Source organism: Cibotium barometz, chromosome 6 (genome assembly GCF_041138505.1).
Source record: "Cibotium barometz isolate CiBa-2024 chromosome 6, ASM4113850v1, whole genome shotgun sequence".
NCBI lineage: Eukaryota > Viridiplantae > Streptophyta > Polypodiopsida > Cyatheales > Cibotiaceae > Cibotium > Cibotium barometz.
Genome location: NC_141051.1, coordinates 15,067,341 through 15,085,487, shown reverse-complemented (window position 1 = coordinate 15,085,487; position 18,147 = coordinate 15,067,341). Strand labels below are relative to the sequence as shown.

The 18,147-nt window shown below is 41.4% G+C and overlaps 1 protein-coding gene and 1 long non-coding RNA gene across 3 annotated transcripts in view; one reads left to right on the top strand and one right to left on the bottom strand.

The window, feature by feature from the left end:
* The window catches only part of LOC147637440 (uncharacterized), a 125,262-nt gene that overhangs the window by 63,742 nt on the left and 43,373 nt on the right, over window positions 1–18,147 (bottom strand). The window lies entirely within an intron of this gene.
* LOC147637441 (uncharacterized) lies at window positions 2,957–14,126 on the top strand. The gene is made up of 2 exons (XM_086798883.1): window positions 2,957–2,995; window positions 12,333–14,126. Exons 1-2 carry the CDS (start codon window positions 2,957–2,959, stop codon window positions 14,124–14,126), a joined length of 1,833 nt encoding a protein of 610 aa, XP_086655009.1.

The following is an 18,147-nucleotide window of genomic DNA, read 5'->3' as shown; positions in this document are numbered from 1 at the left end:
CCCAACACGTAGTTTTGGAGACTGGCAGGCCTTCTGCAGTCTCCTAGAGGACATCCAGGTGGAGAGGCTGAGTCACTTCAGAGGGGGGTTGATTATGAGGGATGATATTCAGGAGGCACTCACAGAGGAGTGGTTCACGCCTTTCGAGCTAGTGGCCCCACAGTGGAAGGGAGCCTTTACACAGTTGGAGATCCTGATTGCTGTCAGAGCTTGCACTGAGGATGGCAGATGCCTCTACTATGAGATTCAGGATGAGGGCAGACTTCAGAGAGTGGAGGTGGAGTCGCCTTTGGTTGCAGAGTGCACCTTTCAGAGCATACGGGTAGTGGCCGTCACTTCTTGAAAGTGGCATATTGACCCAGACCCTGTAGATGTGCTCCCGGATTGGCGCATATGGGCATATGCAGCGCGCCCCTTGGCCCGGCTACAGTGGGACCCTGGGGAGTACGAGTGGCATGATCCTTATGCATCCCTTGAGGCCACAGAGATCACCTTTTTCCAGTATATTATTCGGCTGGGGCGGCATATTTTGACGACGAGGAGGATGGTCTCTCCAGCTGCAACGGGGCACTAGCAGCTACAGGGACTCTCACAGGAGTTCCTGGAGGATTTTTGGGCCCGGCATTGGGCTAGTCGACAGGCCCGCAGGATCTTGACTTTCCAGTGGTTGGTCGCCCACAGGGGCTCAGCAGTTGGCACCTGGCTTGTTTACAGCGGTCTTCCGACGGCCTGCGTCCGATGCGGCCACCCTATGGAGACACAGAGACATTGCCTATGGGATTGCCCTCAGGCGCATCAGATTTGGCTGCGGATGCTGCGTATTCTGACCCCCTCTCTCCAGAGGGTATGTTTACGTGGGGTGCCACTGCTTGGTCGACTTCGTCAGGGCCTGCTATGGGCTATGAGATGGAGCAGGACAGTCAAGCCATCAGATTCATTAGGGGCCAGCCTCGCCTGGTTCCGTCACACCGGATTTCTCGTTCACCAGCTGGACACAGGAGAGGGATTTACGATGGGAGCTCCTCAGTAGCCTCACCATTTGGTTCACCTAGAGGGCCCGGTGTTTCAAGGCCTTTGAGGGGAGACTGGAGCCACCAGCAGAGACTGTACGGGGGATTTGGCAGGAGTTGATCCACACCCTGTGCGGACAGTATGACCGCATCCGGGGCGACTCAGCCGGGGCGACTCAGATGAGGCGATCTTGCGGCGCCAGGCTTTTCACACCACCTGAAGCAGTGGCCCCTTCTATACCCTGCACACGGGATCCCCCCGTTGGCATTACAGGCCACCTGTTTGGCTTTTTCCCCCTCCTATTGTATGATTTAGCCCCTCAGTTCTTTGTACTGATGCTTGTAGTTTGCAGCACCTAGGGAGAGTCTCCCGGGCTGCCTTGCTTTGTTCACTGCTCTGTTTTTCTTATGAGCAGGAGAGATCTTTTGTAGCCCTACGGGCGTTTTTATATAACTAATGAAAGGATCTTTTCTCAGAAAAAAAAAAGGAATAATCTCATTGCTCTTGGCAAAATCTTAGTATTGTGTGGAATTTTCCACATTCACACTTCATCACTTTGTGGGCATCCCATACTTTAGTCCATAGTGCCTTCTACATGATGATTCCTTGCCTAGATATACAAAGGATTATTGGTATCTCTCCTTCTTTGAGTCGCACCTCTCAAGGAGAAAGAAAGCATTCAAGGGTTTATACAAATATTAGGTGAAGGATTCAAGCCAATGGTTCATTGCATTAAGGATAATCTCATTGCTCTTGGCAAAATCTTAGTATTGTGTGGACTTTTCCACATTCACACTTCATCACTTTGTGGGCATTCCATACTTCAGTTTATAGTGTCTTTGGAATAGCCTTATTATTATGAGGAGGTTTCAAAGGAGGATGGTGATAACAATGAGGCATGCAAAGGTGAATTTATGCATGCCATTATTGTGGCTGAAAATGAACTTGTGGAAAACCATGACTCTTCAAGTGAAGACGAAGGCAAAGAGGAGCAAGTGGAAAGTCTCTCTTGTGAGGAGTGAGGGCATGGACAATGGTTCAAGGGATGATGGATCTATTTCCCACAAAGAGGATAGCCAAATAGATCATGTCGATGGGTCACACATGTCTGGAATGCCTATGCAACAAATTAGGTGCAAAGGGACTTTGATTATCTTGAAGCAAGATGGATTTGTGTTTAGTGATGATCGTGCTTGAGTTAAACCACTTGGCTCAATTGAGAACATCCATTCTCGCAAGTCTTTGAAAAGATACAAGTGGTATACAAAATGAGGTGGTTTATATGTTTGAGGAACTCGGGATCCTTCTACAAAAAGATGATGAAACTTTTATGCCAATTCTTTCTCAAAGATTGAAGAGGAAAAGGAATGCTAAAGAAGGGTTGCATACAACCAATGTTGAAATGGCCAATGTGGGAACAAAGGGGATGCAAATTTGCAATGTTTCTATGTTTAATGGTGATGTTTCTATGGGGTTGAAAATGGTGAGAGAATTGTAGAAAAAGCCTCTACTTGGGTACCATTAACGTCAAGCTTAAGGACACCACACACACATCCATGGTCAAAGGAGAAAAGAAAGCTGAAAATGGGAATGTTCGGACCATCATAGTAAGTACTTCTATGGATGCATTTTTTGCTTATGATATGTTGCCACAAAGAAAGGCTGCTTGATCATGAGGATTTCATTGATAAAAAGTGTTGGATGACACATTGATTGAGGTTTCATGTACGGAGGATGCAATCTTAGATGCCAACCATGCACATGGAAGATTTGTTTGCAATGCATTGTTTGAGCAATCCTTCACAAGGGATTGGAAAATTTATGACTCTGATCTTTACAAGAGTGTGCCATATGGTGCATTGGTGACTCATAGGGTGGTTGATGTTGATGATCATGGTACTATCATTCATCATGTGATTTGATGAATGTCTAAGATGCGGATGAGATGAGAAGAATGATTCTATCCTTTGCAGTGGAGATATGGATTGGATTTTTGATGAGACTTATGTTCATACAGAAGTTGATTTTGAGGTGTGTACCTTTAGATTTTGTGGATGCCAAAGTGATTCTATGGTTTATCAGGTTGACGCATTCACTTTCACATGCATTACTTGACATGCGAGATGCATGGTACATGACTATGTAGCACATGTCGTGGTGCACCATAATGTGGTATGGGTGTCAATCAAGTTTCCTATGAGATAGGTGGCTTTGGTGTATTTGACCTTGGATGATGGAGGTCCTCCTTGCACATGGGGTATTGGATTTATATTCTGAATTGATGGATGTATCGATATGTTTTCTTTTCAACCCTAGTATATATGGTAGCCAAATTGTATGGGGTGGAGATATCCTTTTGATTTAGGTGGCTACTTGTGCTCTCGGTTTGGCCTTTGATCCGAGAGGTCAAAGCTTTGGATAGTTATCCTTCGGCCACATTTGACAGCCAATTGTTGGTGCATAAAAAAATAGTAAGTATGGTTTGCTATAATTTCTAAAACTCACTATTTGGATAGCTTTATATCCTTTGGTTTTGGATGCATAATGTGTGGAAGCTTTATTAAGTTCATATGCCATTATGGAGTATGTGCTATGACTTGATTTGAGGGCATTTGGTTTATATCTATACACATGTGTTTCTAGCTCCGACATACATGGCTCATACATGTTAGGTGGAATGAGTCCTTGATGGTATTCTCCATTCATGCAAGATTTTACATGCGTACCTCACGTTTCAAGGACGAAATCTCTTGGGTGGGGATGGTTTGCAACAAAGTTAAAAAGGGACTTAAGTCAAGGCCAAGGGATTAAGGGTATGTGAAAGGGGCCGAGGGTTAGGACTAGGGTATGTGAAAAGGGGTCAAGGGTTAGGACTAGGGAGTTAGGCATGCCCATGGACACTTTTAAGTGTAGTGTAAAAGGGGCATCCATGTATATAATTAAAAATAAGCCCAATTGGGCACTAATCTCTGAAGTCTTGTTGATCACCTTTGCATTTGGTTCAAGCTCAATTCCATGATCAATACCTCTCTTTGGTGGTGCGCTTTCAAGCATTTTAAACACGACTTGTACGCTTTAAAATCTTAGCCATGCCCCCATGCATTACTTTTGCATCCCAACCAAAGAAATCGATCAAGGCCTAGAGAGATTCAACCACTCCAATCTCAAACAATTACAAGGGAGGTCTCTGTGTTCCCAACCCATAGAAGAACGAGAGAAGGGTAGGAAGTCAAGGGAGAAAGGTGGTTGCTAAGTGTGGAGGGAGTGTGGAAGAGTAGGTGAGGAGAGGGACTGAGAGAGTGGGAAGGGTTGAGAGAGATAAGTTGAGGGAGAGGGAGTGAGTGAGGGAGAGCACATGAGGGAGTGGCTGGCAAGGGAGTGAGAGAGTGCGGGTGCTAAGGGAGTGGCTAGCAAGGGACTGAGAGTGTGGGTGGCCAGGAAGTGGCTGGTGAGGGAGTCACAAGCCGTAGAGAAGGGGGGGTGTCAGTGAGAGAAGAGGGGGGTTGTATAGAGGAGAAGAAGGGGTGTTGGGGTGTGTGAGTGTGAGAAAGAGAGAGGAGTCAAGGGAAGCAATGGTGTGGCTAGCCAATGGGAGAAGAAGTCAAGTGCATAGTATTGGATTGTGGTGGGGAGAGTATAACAAAGGAGAGGGAGACTAGTGGGAAAAGAAGATAAGAGGGAGCAGCTTGTGGTTGGGAGAAGAAGATAAGAGGGAGAGAGAAAGTTATTGTGCAAGTATGGGTAGAGGGGAGAAAACAATGAAAGAAAATAATGTGGGGGGCTCGGCAGGGTGTTGATTGCCTCCTCCCCTTTATATATATATATATATATATTAAAGGGGAGGGTGCTAACCACCTCCTCTCCTTTTTAATACACACACACACACACACATATATATAAAGGTCGGGAGGTTCTCATGCCAATTAAAAAGACAAGAATTTACATCCTTTCCCCCTTAAAGAAATCGAGATATCCTCATCTCAAAAATAGGTAGGGAAAATCTTGATACAACTTAGACTTATCTTCCCGAGTAGCATCTTCCACTGATGTGGGAAGCCTTGCCACTAAACTAGATGTTCCCTAATGACTCTATTTCTAAGAGTCTTTTCTCTAGAACTAAGGATCCTATCTGATTGAGTTTTCAAAGTGCTTTGGGATGGCATAACAATTTACTTATTATCTAAGATATGTTGAGAACTAGGTACATAGACTTTCAAAATGTTTACATGGAATATATTATGTATTTTCAAATGAGGGGATAGCAATAGCTCATAGGCTTGATCATTGATTCTTTTGGTAATGAAATAATGTCCACAGTAGTGAGGGCTCAGCTTTTTAAACTTTCCTAGAGATATAGTGCTTCTTTTTTGACATACCCTTAGAAAGACCATATCTCCTTCTTTGAATAATATGTTGAGTTCTTCTAGCATATGAATAGTGATTTTGTCTATCCTAGGTAGCTTTGATCTCCTTCTAGACAACTTTTCATTTGTTAATCTATGTTATCTAGCATTTTTTTTTAAAGAGACTCCTCCTCTATTCATTGGATCATACTAATTTAATGGCATTATCTCAACCATATAACCATATTACCTCTGGAAAAAAAAATCCATGAGGGGATATCACCACCTCTATGCCCAAGAAAAAATCCGCAACTCACCCAAATCCTTCATCTCAAACTTCTGCTTCAAAAGCCTCCTAACATCATGTATGTCTGCATCACTACCACCAGTGATATTCAAGTCATCCACATAGATGACTAATAGCATGATCCCTGTATTTTTATTTCTCATATAAGTGACAGATCTACATTGGATATCTGAAATCCAATGGTATCAAGATACTCCCCAATCTTGTTTGACCATGCTCTGGGTGCATGTTTCAAGCCACACAAGGCTTTGCATGCTTATACCTACTCACTGAACCATTAGAATTAATCTTGACCTTATATACCCACTTACATAAAATTTTCTTCTTTTTATCAGGCAAAGGCACTAACTCTCATGTTGCATTTGCATCATCCAATGTTGCCATCTCCTCATTCATGGCATCTTCCCATTTCATATTTCCAAGTTCCTGCTCAAAATAAATAGGCTCCAACTCTTGTATTGCTTTACCCATGTAAGCATAATGATGGGCTATATATCCATCATATCTCAACCTATCAAGAATAGGGTACCAAGTGTCCTCAAAACAGCCCTAGTTTACCTTACATGAGGAGTAACCCTAGATAGAATTCCAAGCTCCTGAGATCAAGGCTCTCCTTAGAGCCACTAGAATCACCATCCACATATGAGTGAATGCTCCTCATGGATCAGGCATAAAAGGTTGATCTACCTCTTACTTCCCTTTGCATGATACATCCCTCTATCTGTCTTTCCCACATAAAGTGAAAAATCTACATTGGAAATCCAAAATCCGATGGTAACAAGATACTTCCCAATCTTATTTGACCATGATCTAGGTGCCTGTTTTTAAGCCATACAAGGCTTTGCATGCTTATACTTGCTCTTTAAACCATCAGCATTATGCTTGACCTCATACACCCACTTACATAAAATTGCCTTCTTTTCCTTGGGCAAAGGCACTAACTCCCATGTTGCATTTGCATCTAATGTTGTCATCTCCTCATTCATGTCATCTACCCATTTCTTATTTCCAAGTGCTTGCTCAAAATAAATGGGCTCCAACTCCTGTATTTCTTGAACCATATAAGCATAATTATGGGTTGTATATCCATCATATCTCAAAATATCAGCAGTAGGGTACCTAGCCCTGGTAGACCTACGTACACCTAGATCATTGCTAGGTGTCCTCAAAACAACCATGGTTTGCCTTAAACTAGGAGTAACCACAGACGGAATGCCAAGCTCCTCAGCAAGGCTTTGCTTAGAGCCACTAGAATCACCATCCACATATGAGTGACCTGGCCACAAATTAGGCATAAAAGGTTGATCTAACTTTTCCTTCCCTTTGAGTGATACAAGTTAACCTACATTTGTCCTTAACCTTCATGACCAAGGGCTAACATTGGATCCAATGCTAAAAAAATATCTAAGTCCACTAATCACAAGTGATCTCTTCTCTACATGTGGTGTAACATAAACACTCCTTACATCTACATCTTAGATTTCCTTCACTGCCGCTCGTGCATACTAGCTACTCATCTCATCAAAGACAACATCTCTTATTACTCGCATCTCACGAGTGGTAGGGTTATAACATCTATAACCTTTTTTCTCCATAGCCTAATGAATAAAGATACATTTCTCTGCCTTTGGATCCAACTTTATCCTTACTTTCAGGAACATGCTTATATGCAATACACCTAAACACTTTCAAAGGAGACACATCTAGTCTTATGCCTATAAACTTTTGTTCACGAATCATACCATAAATAGCTCTAGTGGGTGTCATGTTCATAATGTACACATCAATTGCTATTGCTTTTGCCCAAAAATAATGTGGCATATTACTTTCAGGCATCAAGGAATGTGCCACTTCTGTAATGTGCCTATTTTTTCTTTGTTCAGCAACATCAGTTATACTTGCATGTAAATTGTCTCTTGATTCCCTACTTTCTCAAGAAATTGCTTAACTCATTGGATAAATACTCTTTTGCACCATTTGATCTGAAGCATTTTATTTGCATGCCTTTTTCCTTCTCAACCAAGACTTTAAATCACTGAAAGTGAGAAAACACCTCACTTTTCTCCTTCATGAAGTAAATCCACACATTCCTAGTGTGGTAATCAATGAATGTGACATAGTACCTGCAACCTACAATTTTTGTAGTCTTGGTCAGGCCCCATAAACTCGAATATATAACATATAATGGACTTCGAGTGACATTTTTGTCATGCGGGAAAGCATGCTTGGCTATGCATACAATCAACCTTAAACTTTGGCAAACTTGCAACAATATTTTGGGCCTACATAGACTTCAATTGTTGTATATTCACATAACCAATGCGTTTGTGCGATATGTCAATATCTACAATGACACATGTTCCATGCGCAAACATGGCTACCTTTACCTCATGCATGCTCAATCCAAAGTAAACATTCTACCATTTCTGTTACCCTTTGCACCCAAGGGGGGTTGACTATGAAAACACTACCTATAGCACGTGCGTTCAAGGGGTATTGAAAATACCCTTATTAATAAATTCTTTTATATTAAATATATCCCTTAACTATGGATTTTAGTAATAAAACTAACCCTTATGTATGGAAATTTTCTCTTTTTTTATTAAAAAACCCCTTATATATGTAAATATTTCTGTAATTCCATCCGAGAAAAAACCCCTTCTATTGAACACACATCCGAGTGCCAAGGCAACCATACACGTGGGCTTCTTCGGGTTGGATGAGAGCCAAGACGACTGGATCTCTCTTTGAGAGTTCATATAAGCATCCAATAACTATGATGCCGGTCAAGTGGGCCTTTTCCCCAAGCTATTTAGATTCTTAGATGTGGACTCTAGTGGCTTCTTAGAGTTCGATGAACACATCAACCTCCACTACTTGCTTGATGCTAGTTTCCCTCGGGGGGGTCACATAGTAGGATGTGTAATATACTACGTGAGTTCAAAATAAGAGGTATTTTTAGTCCATGGATTTATAGTTTTTAATAAACAGAAGGGTTATATATCTATGTATCATATGTAGATTTACATTATGGGTTTTTTTAGTCCAAAAATTTCAGAAGTAGTCTTGTAGTCCTAGTTAAAAGCTTTTTCGTCTACCAGTCATTTGATTGTTGAAAGTAAAACTTTAAAGCCATCTATACTAGTCTTTAGCAATGATCCTTGGTCTTTAAACCTGCATTAAAGATGTCAATAACCACCCTCTAGAATTTGAATCTCTAGTCCGCTTGTCCCCTCAACGCAGGAACAGAGCGCACAAGGCCCTCATCCCATAGATAGATAGCTCATCCCATATCTTTTACTGTTCTTTTACTATTTTTCAAGGAAGGAAGGGGGGGCTGGGGAAAAGAGAGATGCAGGGCACTTGTAATGTGCGCTCGTGTTGGAGAACGCAGAGAGAGAGAGAGAGAGAGAGAGAGAGAGAGAGAGAGAGAGAGAGAGAGAGAGAGAGAGAGAAGGGTGGGGGGAGGGGGGGTTTCTAAAGGCAACGCATGTGGTTTCAAATAGTAAATAAAGGAGCTCGTAAAGGAGGGGGGCGACGGTACTCTGCACTCTAGACCATAGCGCGAAGCTCTGCGGTGGTTTTTCTACGCCGGTAAGAACCGAAGCCTGTCGGATCTCTCTCTCACTCTCAGGTCCGTGACTCGCCCCGCCTTCTGTGCCCATTGCCCACGAGGTCTCTCTCTCTCTCTCTCTCTCCCCCCCCTTCAAGGCTCTCCCCAGTCTTTGAATCATTGAATGCTACATGTATACAATTTGTACATTCTCCGTTAGGGAATCCAGCTGTTCAGTCTGTACACCGCCTATGTAACAAGCTCTGCATAATTGTCCATAACTTTTTCATATTTATGAGAATCGTCTTAATATCAGTATATTTCTCTTTTCTTATGGTCTTTTTTAGATATCTAAGCTGGTCATTCATGGTTGCTAAGAATCGCATGAAAGTTTTGGATTATGGGTCTTCAGAGAAAAAGCTTCTTGGTTACATACGAGTTACGGCTGATTCCACATACAATGATTTACGAAAGGAGATTATAGCAGATGGGTTTGTCGATGGTTCTTTCACTTTCATTATTGATGATGACGATGATGGTGAAGCTTGTGCATTGAACCCAATACAAGAAGAGCGATGGCAAGTAGAGAATGCCAAAGTTGTAGGTATTAAGAGAGGCTTAAACACCAAAGTTGATGGAGCTCAGGATGAAGACAGACCTGCAAAGAGACAATGTGAAGATTTGGAGGAGTACATGGAAGATAGAGGCCTCAAAGAAAGCAATAAATTTGGTGGAAGTGAAGACAATATATGTGGCAGCCCGGAGTATGATTATAACATGCTAAAGAGCACATCCATTTCAATGTCCACACTACAAATGTGGCAGATACAATGTGAGAAGTTACGCAAGAAGTTGAAGGAGCAAAATCCATCGAGAGATGATAGGTTTGAGCTGAGTACGAAAGATCTCAATGGCAATGCTTTGATTCAAATATGGTGCCATGAATGTGGAACCTTTTATGGGTCAGGATACCTTAGAAAGCAATCAGCTTACTCATGTCTCTCTAACTTCATGCGAACCCATGTGTTAGAAAGTCAAGCTCATCAAAGAAAATATCTAGCTCATCGAGGGCTGAATGTGAATACAACAAATGGCTTCAAAGACGTAGGAGAAAGTGGTGAAGATCATAAGACTACAATTTTGTTAGCGGTTGAGGAGATGCATGCTTTCAATAGCACTCATGAAGGCAAGTGCTCATCTTTTGAATGATAAACTTTCAATAATACATTTTCGAGACTTGTTAGATTTTGTTGAGCTACATTTTATTTCGGTTTTCAGCTACTCTTTCGAAAGTTTTTCTAAATGCATTTTGAACTTTACTGCCAATTGTGAGATGACTAATGTGTAAGCATTCTGGGTTCGAAATCTCGCAGGATCTGATTTTCAGCTGATTGAGGCAACTTTACATGATTACAAGGATAAAAGCAGGGTAAGAGTTGTCTGCAGGTATGATAACAAATGGTTACACTTGTGTCCACGAAGACCAGATTTGCAAACTCTTCTTACCGAGCACATCAACTCCAAGTCTCATATTATGGTCGTGAACAAAACATCAGCAAGCCAATCACCCTATGGATCAGCAAGGACATTTGGACGGCCAAAGAAGCTTTTTGGTGCAGATCATCGTCAAAAATCATTGGGTTCTTTTCTCAAGCCGATTGAAAGTGGCACACCATCCCATTCAGAAACACCTTCTACTCGGAAAGGTGACTCGTATATGCTCTCTTCATGCAAATCAAATTTATTATGTTGGGGATTATGGCAAAGTACTGTGGCTTGTAAAGGGATTGAGATAGACATAAAACCTATGTTGCATGATTTAAAAATAGGAAGTGAGTGGTATCCAGAGCCGTACACAAAAGCTACTCTATATGATGGATGTAATGAAGTGAAAGTAGATGGGTGCTATAGACACAAAAATTGCTTTCGTATTTCAGCTTGTGGCAAGCCATTTGAGTCCTTTACTTGTGACAATTGCAAAAAAGTCCTCACTTGTCATGATTTTCGTATGGGAATTCAACGAGAAGCCACCGCTAAAGAAAAGAGAGGGGTCAAAAACACAGGTGGTGGAAGGAGATTAGACTATCTCAGTGGTGAAGAGCTAAAGAGCGTTGCACTTGAGTCAAAGTCAAAATTGAAAGAGGCAAAAAGAAAGTTGTGGTGGTTGAAAGCAAGGCTTGTTGTGCTTTCTGTGAGAATTAGGTCTCTCAAAGAAGCAAATATTGAATGCATCCATAGGAAAGATGTCCGACGCTTTTGCAATAACATAATTGAGGCCCATAGGCAAGGCAAATTCGGAGGTAAACCAGCCTTGTGGGACTTTTTTCAAGATGTTGCAAAGAATGCACTAAAAGCTAAGCAGGCACAAAGATTCTCTGAGTCCACAAAAACAATGTTTGAGGTCATAAAACTATGGGGTGGGCCACGCTTGCACGACTTTTTTGAGTACTAACCTTGGAGGGCCATCCATGTCCACCACAAGAAGACAAGGCAAAAAGGCAACCCAATTTGTCTCTGGAGAGCATGAATACATTTTCAATGCGGTTGGGAAGATATACATGGATGCAAAAAGCAAACATGGAGTAACCTCATTGGTTCCCATCATCATTGTAGAAGATGAAACAACCATAAAACGTCGCATAAGGTAAGATAATCTCGACATGTAAATGGATTTTCCTTTCTTTTTGTCATTTAGAGAATGTATGCAAGAAAGAAGTAACTTTAAGTGGATTTGTGCTAATGCAGATGGAATGCAAAGGATGATACCCTTATTGGATTTTGTGGGAAAAAAGGAGAATATCATCAATGTTCTTCAAACGACATGATCATTGTGGGAGACGGATCAGAAGGCTATGAGAAGATAGTTGACGCTTTTCAGAACCATGTTGTGGGGAGCTATGCCAGGCTTCTCATGGTCAATCCTCTTCACGATAGCCTCCCTAGACTAGCTTTAATGGTACAAGCCACATGTAATCGCTTTGATAGCATTTTTGTTAGAAACCAGTGGAATCTTGTGGAGAGGATATGGAATGCAAAGCTAAAGGATGTGATTGGACCGATAATTGGACATGCTTCAGATGGAGATAGCAGGCGTCGTAAGCTCATGCTCGAGGATTACCTTGGAAAGAGCCAAGACCAGTTCTTTATTGATTGGTGTGGCTGGAAGCTAAGAGGGAGAATGGTAGATGGTCATGTGTATGGTCTTCATGATCAAGACTTTGTACATGGTGGAAAGAAGCTTATTAGTCCGCTTGATAGTCCTACTCGACAACTTGCCATAGGAAAGGTTTGGATTACACTCAATCATGTTGCAATGGTTTACCATGCATTTTCAATTGATCAGCACAAACTTCAAGAGGGGGATATACAAAGAAATGATCGCCAAAATTGGGGGGCAGCTCAAAGGATTGCAAGCAGACAGGTGCAAAGTTGTCTAATGAAGCTTCAGAAGAAGGAGAGAAGCATGCAAGGGACAAGGGCATATTTGGAGATTGTCGCTGATTATATTGATATTTTTTTATCTTCATACTTAAATTTGAGGGAACGTGTGGTATTAGCAGCCAAGGTTACTTTCTTTTTCAAGCTTTGGAGGTTATGGATTCATCAGCATCCATCATACAGCTTGAAGCAAAATTTCATTAGTAAAGAGGCCTATACAGATATTCAGCTTTCTTGCCATTTTGTAGTACTTCTCATAAAGATGTTTCGAGACTTTTATCCATCTCTCAAGTGTCCATTACACCTCACAGGGTCAGATGCAGCTGAAATTTATTTTAGTAAGATCGGAGGCATGATTGGACAAGAAAGAGCCTTCGACTTTGGAGACCTCTTGCATAGTATCGGTAGTTTGAACAAGATTTCTATGCACGAATGCAGTGTAGATGGGTTGACTTTTTCACGAGCTCATAAGAAACAAGAACATATTTGGAAGTGTTTGAATAAGCAAGAAGGAAGTTTAGAAGCAGATTTAGGTGACTATGAAGCGGTTTCCTCGGATGAAAAAATAGTGGATGCATTGAAAGAGGGCTTACAGAAAGCTCAAAACCTGTGTGAGCCATTGGGATTAAAACCTGCCAACAAAGGAGAGAGCTTGAAGTGGTGGTCACAACCTTGGGTGGATACAGAATCGATATGGTCAAAATTGGATGCTGATATGGGAGAAGCAGATGATTATGATGATTTTCAACAGCCAACAAAGGATGACCAACAACTTCAAGGAGATCCGGATGAAAATGATGAGGTCATTGCAGTTAGTGAGATACGACATGAAATTGATGGCATCTTAGATGAGGCAAATGACTCAAAGACAATCACAACGAGACAAAAGATTAACCCCACTGTAGAAGCTGATGGAAAGTATATCTTCAAATCTACATTGGTTAGCCAATTAAATGGGAATTCAACATTGTCAAAGGATCGATTAACAAGAGTAAGACAGGGTGTTTATTTTTCCCATGAATCAAAACAACAATCTTCAAGAAATGCGAATTTCTTTGGGATAGGTAGTGATTGTGCTGTCTATTTTGTGGATGACACACAAGGACAAGCAAGTACCAAGCATCTAAAGCGTAATGGGAAGCCCACAAGCTTGAACCAAATGGATGTATCTCAAGGCACGTGGTACTTGGGAAGAGTTCAAAAGATGAGGATGAAAGTGGGAGGTAGGTATGTGGACTATAAACGAAGCTTTGACTTGTCAAATCGGCCTCAAGGCATAGAAGTACAGCTTGGTTGGTATCAAAGAATTAAAGGATCACGGATGTTTACATATGACCTGACGGACTTGAATATGGTTGCCGTTGAGTCAATTATAGCATTGGCAAATTTGACGTACAATGTGTCGAGTGAAAAGTACCATCTTGATGAGAGTGATTATAAAATCTTCAACGACTTTGTTAAACATGTTGAGTAGCACTTACCTACAAAATTTTCAAAGAGGTATTAAAGTAAGTAATTGTTTTTTTCAGTAAGCTTTGTATTGCCTATTGCCATTATTTACGAATTTTGTTTCTTGCAGTGAATGGTCCTTCAAGGTAACAGTTGGCGGGAGTTTTGGTTATCCCATTTTGCGACTTCAATTTTGGAAATGTGTTGTCTTCAGATCAGTCATCTCGTAGATTGATCATTTTGGGATGCTCTATCGGCATGCTGTAAAGTTTTTGGAGTCATATAATCATGCATATTGTGTAACCAGTTCGACAATCCATACATATGAACATGTAAAAAGTGCACGCGGTTTTGGAGCATGTTGTTCTTCCTATTTATCTTGCTATCATTAATGTAGGCATCGTGTTCAATATAGTTTCAACTTTTTGATGCAATATGTTTGCTTCCAAGTATTTCTTTGATGAAATATGCTGGTTGTGAGGTGTGGTCTTCTCTTTGCCGATGTGAGATGTTGGTATGATGTGTTGTTGTGGAAGGATCTTAGCTTGTCGACTACCGAGTGTGCAGACCACACTCTTTAGCTGGTGGCTATCTAGAATTTTGCAGCAAATGTTCATGTATATTGTTGACGAAGTGTCTCAGCCACGAGACTTTTTAAATTGACAGGATGATTTGGTGACAATTATCCTGTCAGATGTACCTAGCTCGATTGACTTGCCATGTACGACGCTTTTGAAGTTTTGCATAGCCCACATACAAAGTCTGAAGCAAAGGCTGCTTTAGTTTGGCTCTTAAAAGAGCGTACAAAGAATCAGAACTCTCCACATGAGCAGCAGCTGTATTCAGGACTGATAGCATTGTACATACTACAGCAAACGGCATGTTATGGTAATGGAGAAGACAAGAGGGTTTGGAATGACAGAGTTACAGTTGTTACGGTAGCAGGCTTTGCAGTTCAAACAGCAGTAGGCATTGCAATTCAAGCAGCAGCAAGGGATGAGGTTGCAGCAGCAGGCCACCGTGAGGGTGCAACAGGAGGAAGCAACAAGGCAACAGTAGGAGGTAGCACAAAAGCAGGATGCTTTTAGGATGCAACAACAACAGGAGGCAGTGAGGGTGCAACAGCTGGATGCAAGCACAACAGCAAAAGACATTCAGGATGCAGCAGCGGGCTTTGTATTTGCAACAGCAAGGGGCAGCAAGGACTCCAGAACAAAATATAGGGGTGTCTCAAGTGTAGGATGGAATGCGGTCCAAGAAGCAGGATACACTGTGGCTTCAGCAGCAACAGCAATCACTCTTGTCCAAATAGCAGAGGGTAGCATGGTCTCAACAAGAGCCCGAGCAGAGTAAAGGTTTGCATTGTTACAAGTATGGTGCAGGTTATGCTCAGTCCGGCAACAAGTGGCAACAAGTGGCAACAAGTGATCTTGGTTCTAGCTAGTTGTGGAGAAAGGCATACGGTGAACTTGGTAGTGGTGTTTTTATTCTTTTTGTGCTCTTGTTTGTTTCTTGAAGACCCAAATGATGCAAACTTTGAGATCTTGATCAAGCTTGTAATAAAAAATTTCTACCCAAGTCTATGTCGAGAAGAGATTTTTGACAATTCTCGGATCTGCAGACAATAAATCATCTAGTAAGACTTGTTCCTGTTTATGGTAATGGAGAGGACATTCTGCATGCTACAGCTGGTATCAACATTTTAACATTTAGAAAAACTGAGGTTTGATAAGTTTTACAAGTATGGTGCAGGTTATGCTAAGCCCGGCAACAAGTGTTCTTGTTTATGGTAATGGAGAGGACATTCTGCACGCTACAGCTGGTATCAACATTTTAAGGTTTAGAAAAACTGAGGTTTGATAAGTTTACAAGTATGGTGCAGGTTATGCTCAGCCTGGCAACAAGTGTTCCTGTTTATGGTAATGGAGAAGACATTCTGCACGCTATAGCTGGTATCGACATTTTAACGTTTAGAAAAATTGAGGTTTGATAAGAAACTGAGGTATGATGAGTTTACAAGTATGGTACAAGTTTCTGAAAATGGCAGCGTTTTGGCATCATGTTTGTGTTGTATCTTTCACAAAACACTTCGTTATCATAACGAAGCACGTAAGTTCTTATGTCTCTTTTATGCATATGTTATAGCACTTCTATTTGACAATGTGTGATTTCGCTTTGGTCTCTAATACTGGCAGCAATAAGCACTAGTGCATATCATGGAACTCGAAGCAATTTGTGACAAGCTATGAGGAATTATTATACCTCATGTAGATCAAAGCAGCGTGCTGCCACATCCCAACATCCATTCAAGGACAATAGGCGATTTGTGGAGTCAGCTATGTGATACATTTGTTTATTGCAACTACAGACGAGTAAAGACCAGATTCTTCCTCGCTTCATACAAGGTGCATACAGTCCTCCTTCACTTTGGGATACGCATGTGGAACACGGCACTTGTGACACATATTGTTTTTGCTTTACTCGGGCCTTTCATGTATTTGGTGTTTGCATTAAGCTATTCAATACATATTTGTGTAATTAATTCCCTCTATGTTTTTTGTACTTTTGTAACCATTTGAGCATGCAAAGACTGTGTAACCTAGAAGGCCTCTATGCTTTTGTACTTGTTTAAGCATGCCCAGGCTTTGTTATGGTTCTAGCTAGTTGTGGAGAAAGGCATATGGTGAACTTGGTAGTGGTGTTTTTATTCTTTTTGTGCTCTTGTTTGTTTATTGAAGACCCAAATGATGCAAACTTTGAGATTTTGATCAAGCTTGTAATAAAAAATTTCTACCTAAGCCTATGTCGAGAAGAGATTTCTGACAATTCTTGGATCTGTAGACAGTAAATCATCTAGTAAGACTTTGTTTGCTGTTGAGGAGGTTAGAGGAAGAAGCAAGCCTTTTCATTCGAGTTTCATTCTTGGTACTATTGCCAACCACTGATCCTTCTTGCATTTTGGCACTCACAAGCAGAGCAGGATGGATCGTCCTTGTGAAAATGGATATGAGATGACTTATGATGGCAATCATAGCTTCCGACGTGAAAATAAGTTGAGCTTGTCCTATCATATTACTAGGGAGGACACACTACCCAATTCTCTATTACCTGATAGGAATTCTGACTCGTGCCAGTTCTCAGTACTCTAAGCAGAACAGATCCATGAGATAACAAGTTTTCGACTTACTGAGAACTGAGGGACAGGTCTTGCTTCATACATTGAGACTCATGTCATGGTTGAGACAGTTTATACTTAACAGTGCAGTGGCATGGAGCACTACAACAAGGCAAAGAGGGAGTTGGTCAGTAGTGTGAAAACATTGTATTTATGATGTGTTCGTTGGACACTAGCTATGGCTGCAATACACACTTCACCGACAGAGATAGTGACAAACACTTGGGGGATAATCACCCATACCCTCTTCAAACAATTAGAGCTCCTTCAGGGAGCCTTCAACTGGACAGGATAGAGATGTGAGGCCTTCAAATTTGGGGAGGGGTCTTTTCTCGATGCATGAAGCTGTCGTCCTTGGCAGTACTGGCCTCGTGCTTGGCTCTTGCCTCCTCCAGTACCTTCTGAGATAGCCTAGGAGTTGAGTAACGGGTTTTTCTGACGGTTGTTATATACTTGGTTACAGGTTTGGAAAGACTGTAAACTGCTCCAAAGATTACCCTGGTTTCATTGTTAACCGAATTCTCATGCCCATGATTAATGAAGCTTTCTATGCGCTTCATTGTGTCAGTAAGAGACAATGCATGATCATATTTCAATTTGAAAGTTACAGAAGGAGTGTCGATATCCATTGCTTGTTAAAATTTTAAATTTACAGAAAGGATTTTTTATTTGTTTTCAAAATTTACAAAAGGGGTATAAAAAGTAACCTAAAATTTTAAAAAAGGGATTTTTAAAGTACCCTATGAACGCACGTTATACACAAGACTACTATAAGGTGACCCCCCCAAGTAGTTTCCATGTGTGTGAGTCTTGCAATGCTCCCATCATGATGTTGGGCTACACTTGTAAGACTTGCTAGGAGGAGCACACG

What these genes read in the sequence shown, in the direction of transcription:
- LOC147637441 (XM_086798883.1), top strand. Translation starts at nt 2,957, where the DNA reads ATGAGAAGAATGATTCTATCCTTTGCAGTGGAGATATGG. An exon ending in CCTTTGCAGTGGAGATATGG is followed by an intron (nt 2,996 to 12,332) that starts ATTGGATTTTTG and finishes CTCGAGGATTAC; the next exon opens with CTTGGAAAGAGCCAAGACCA.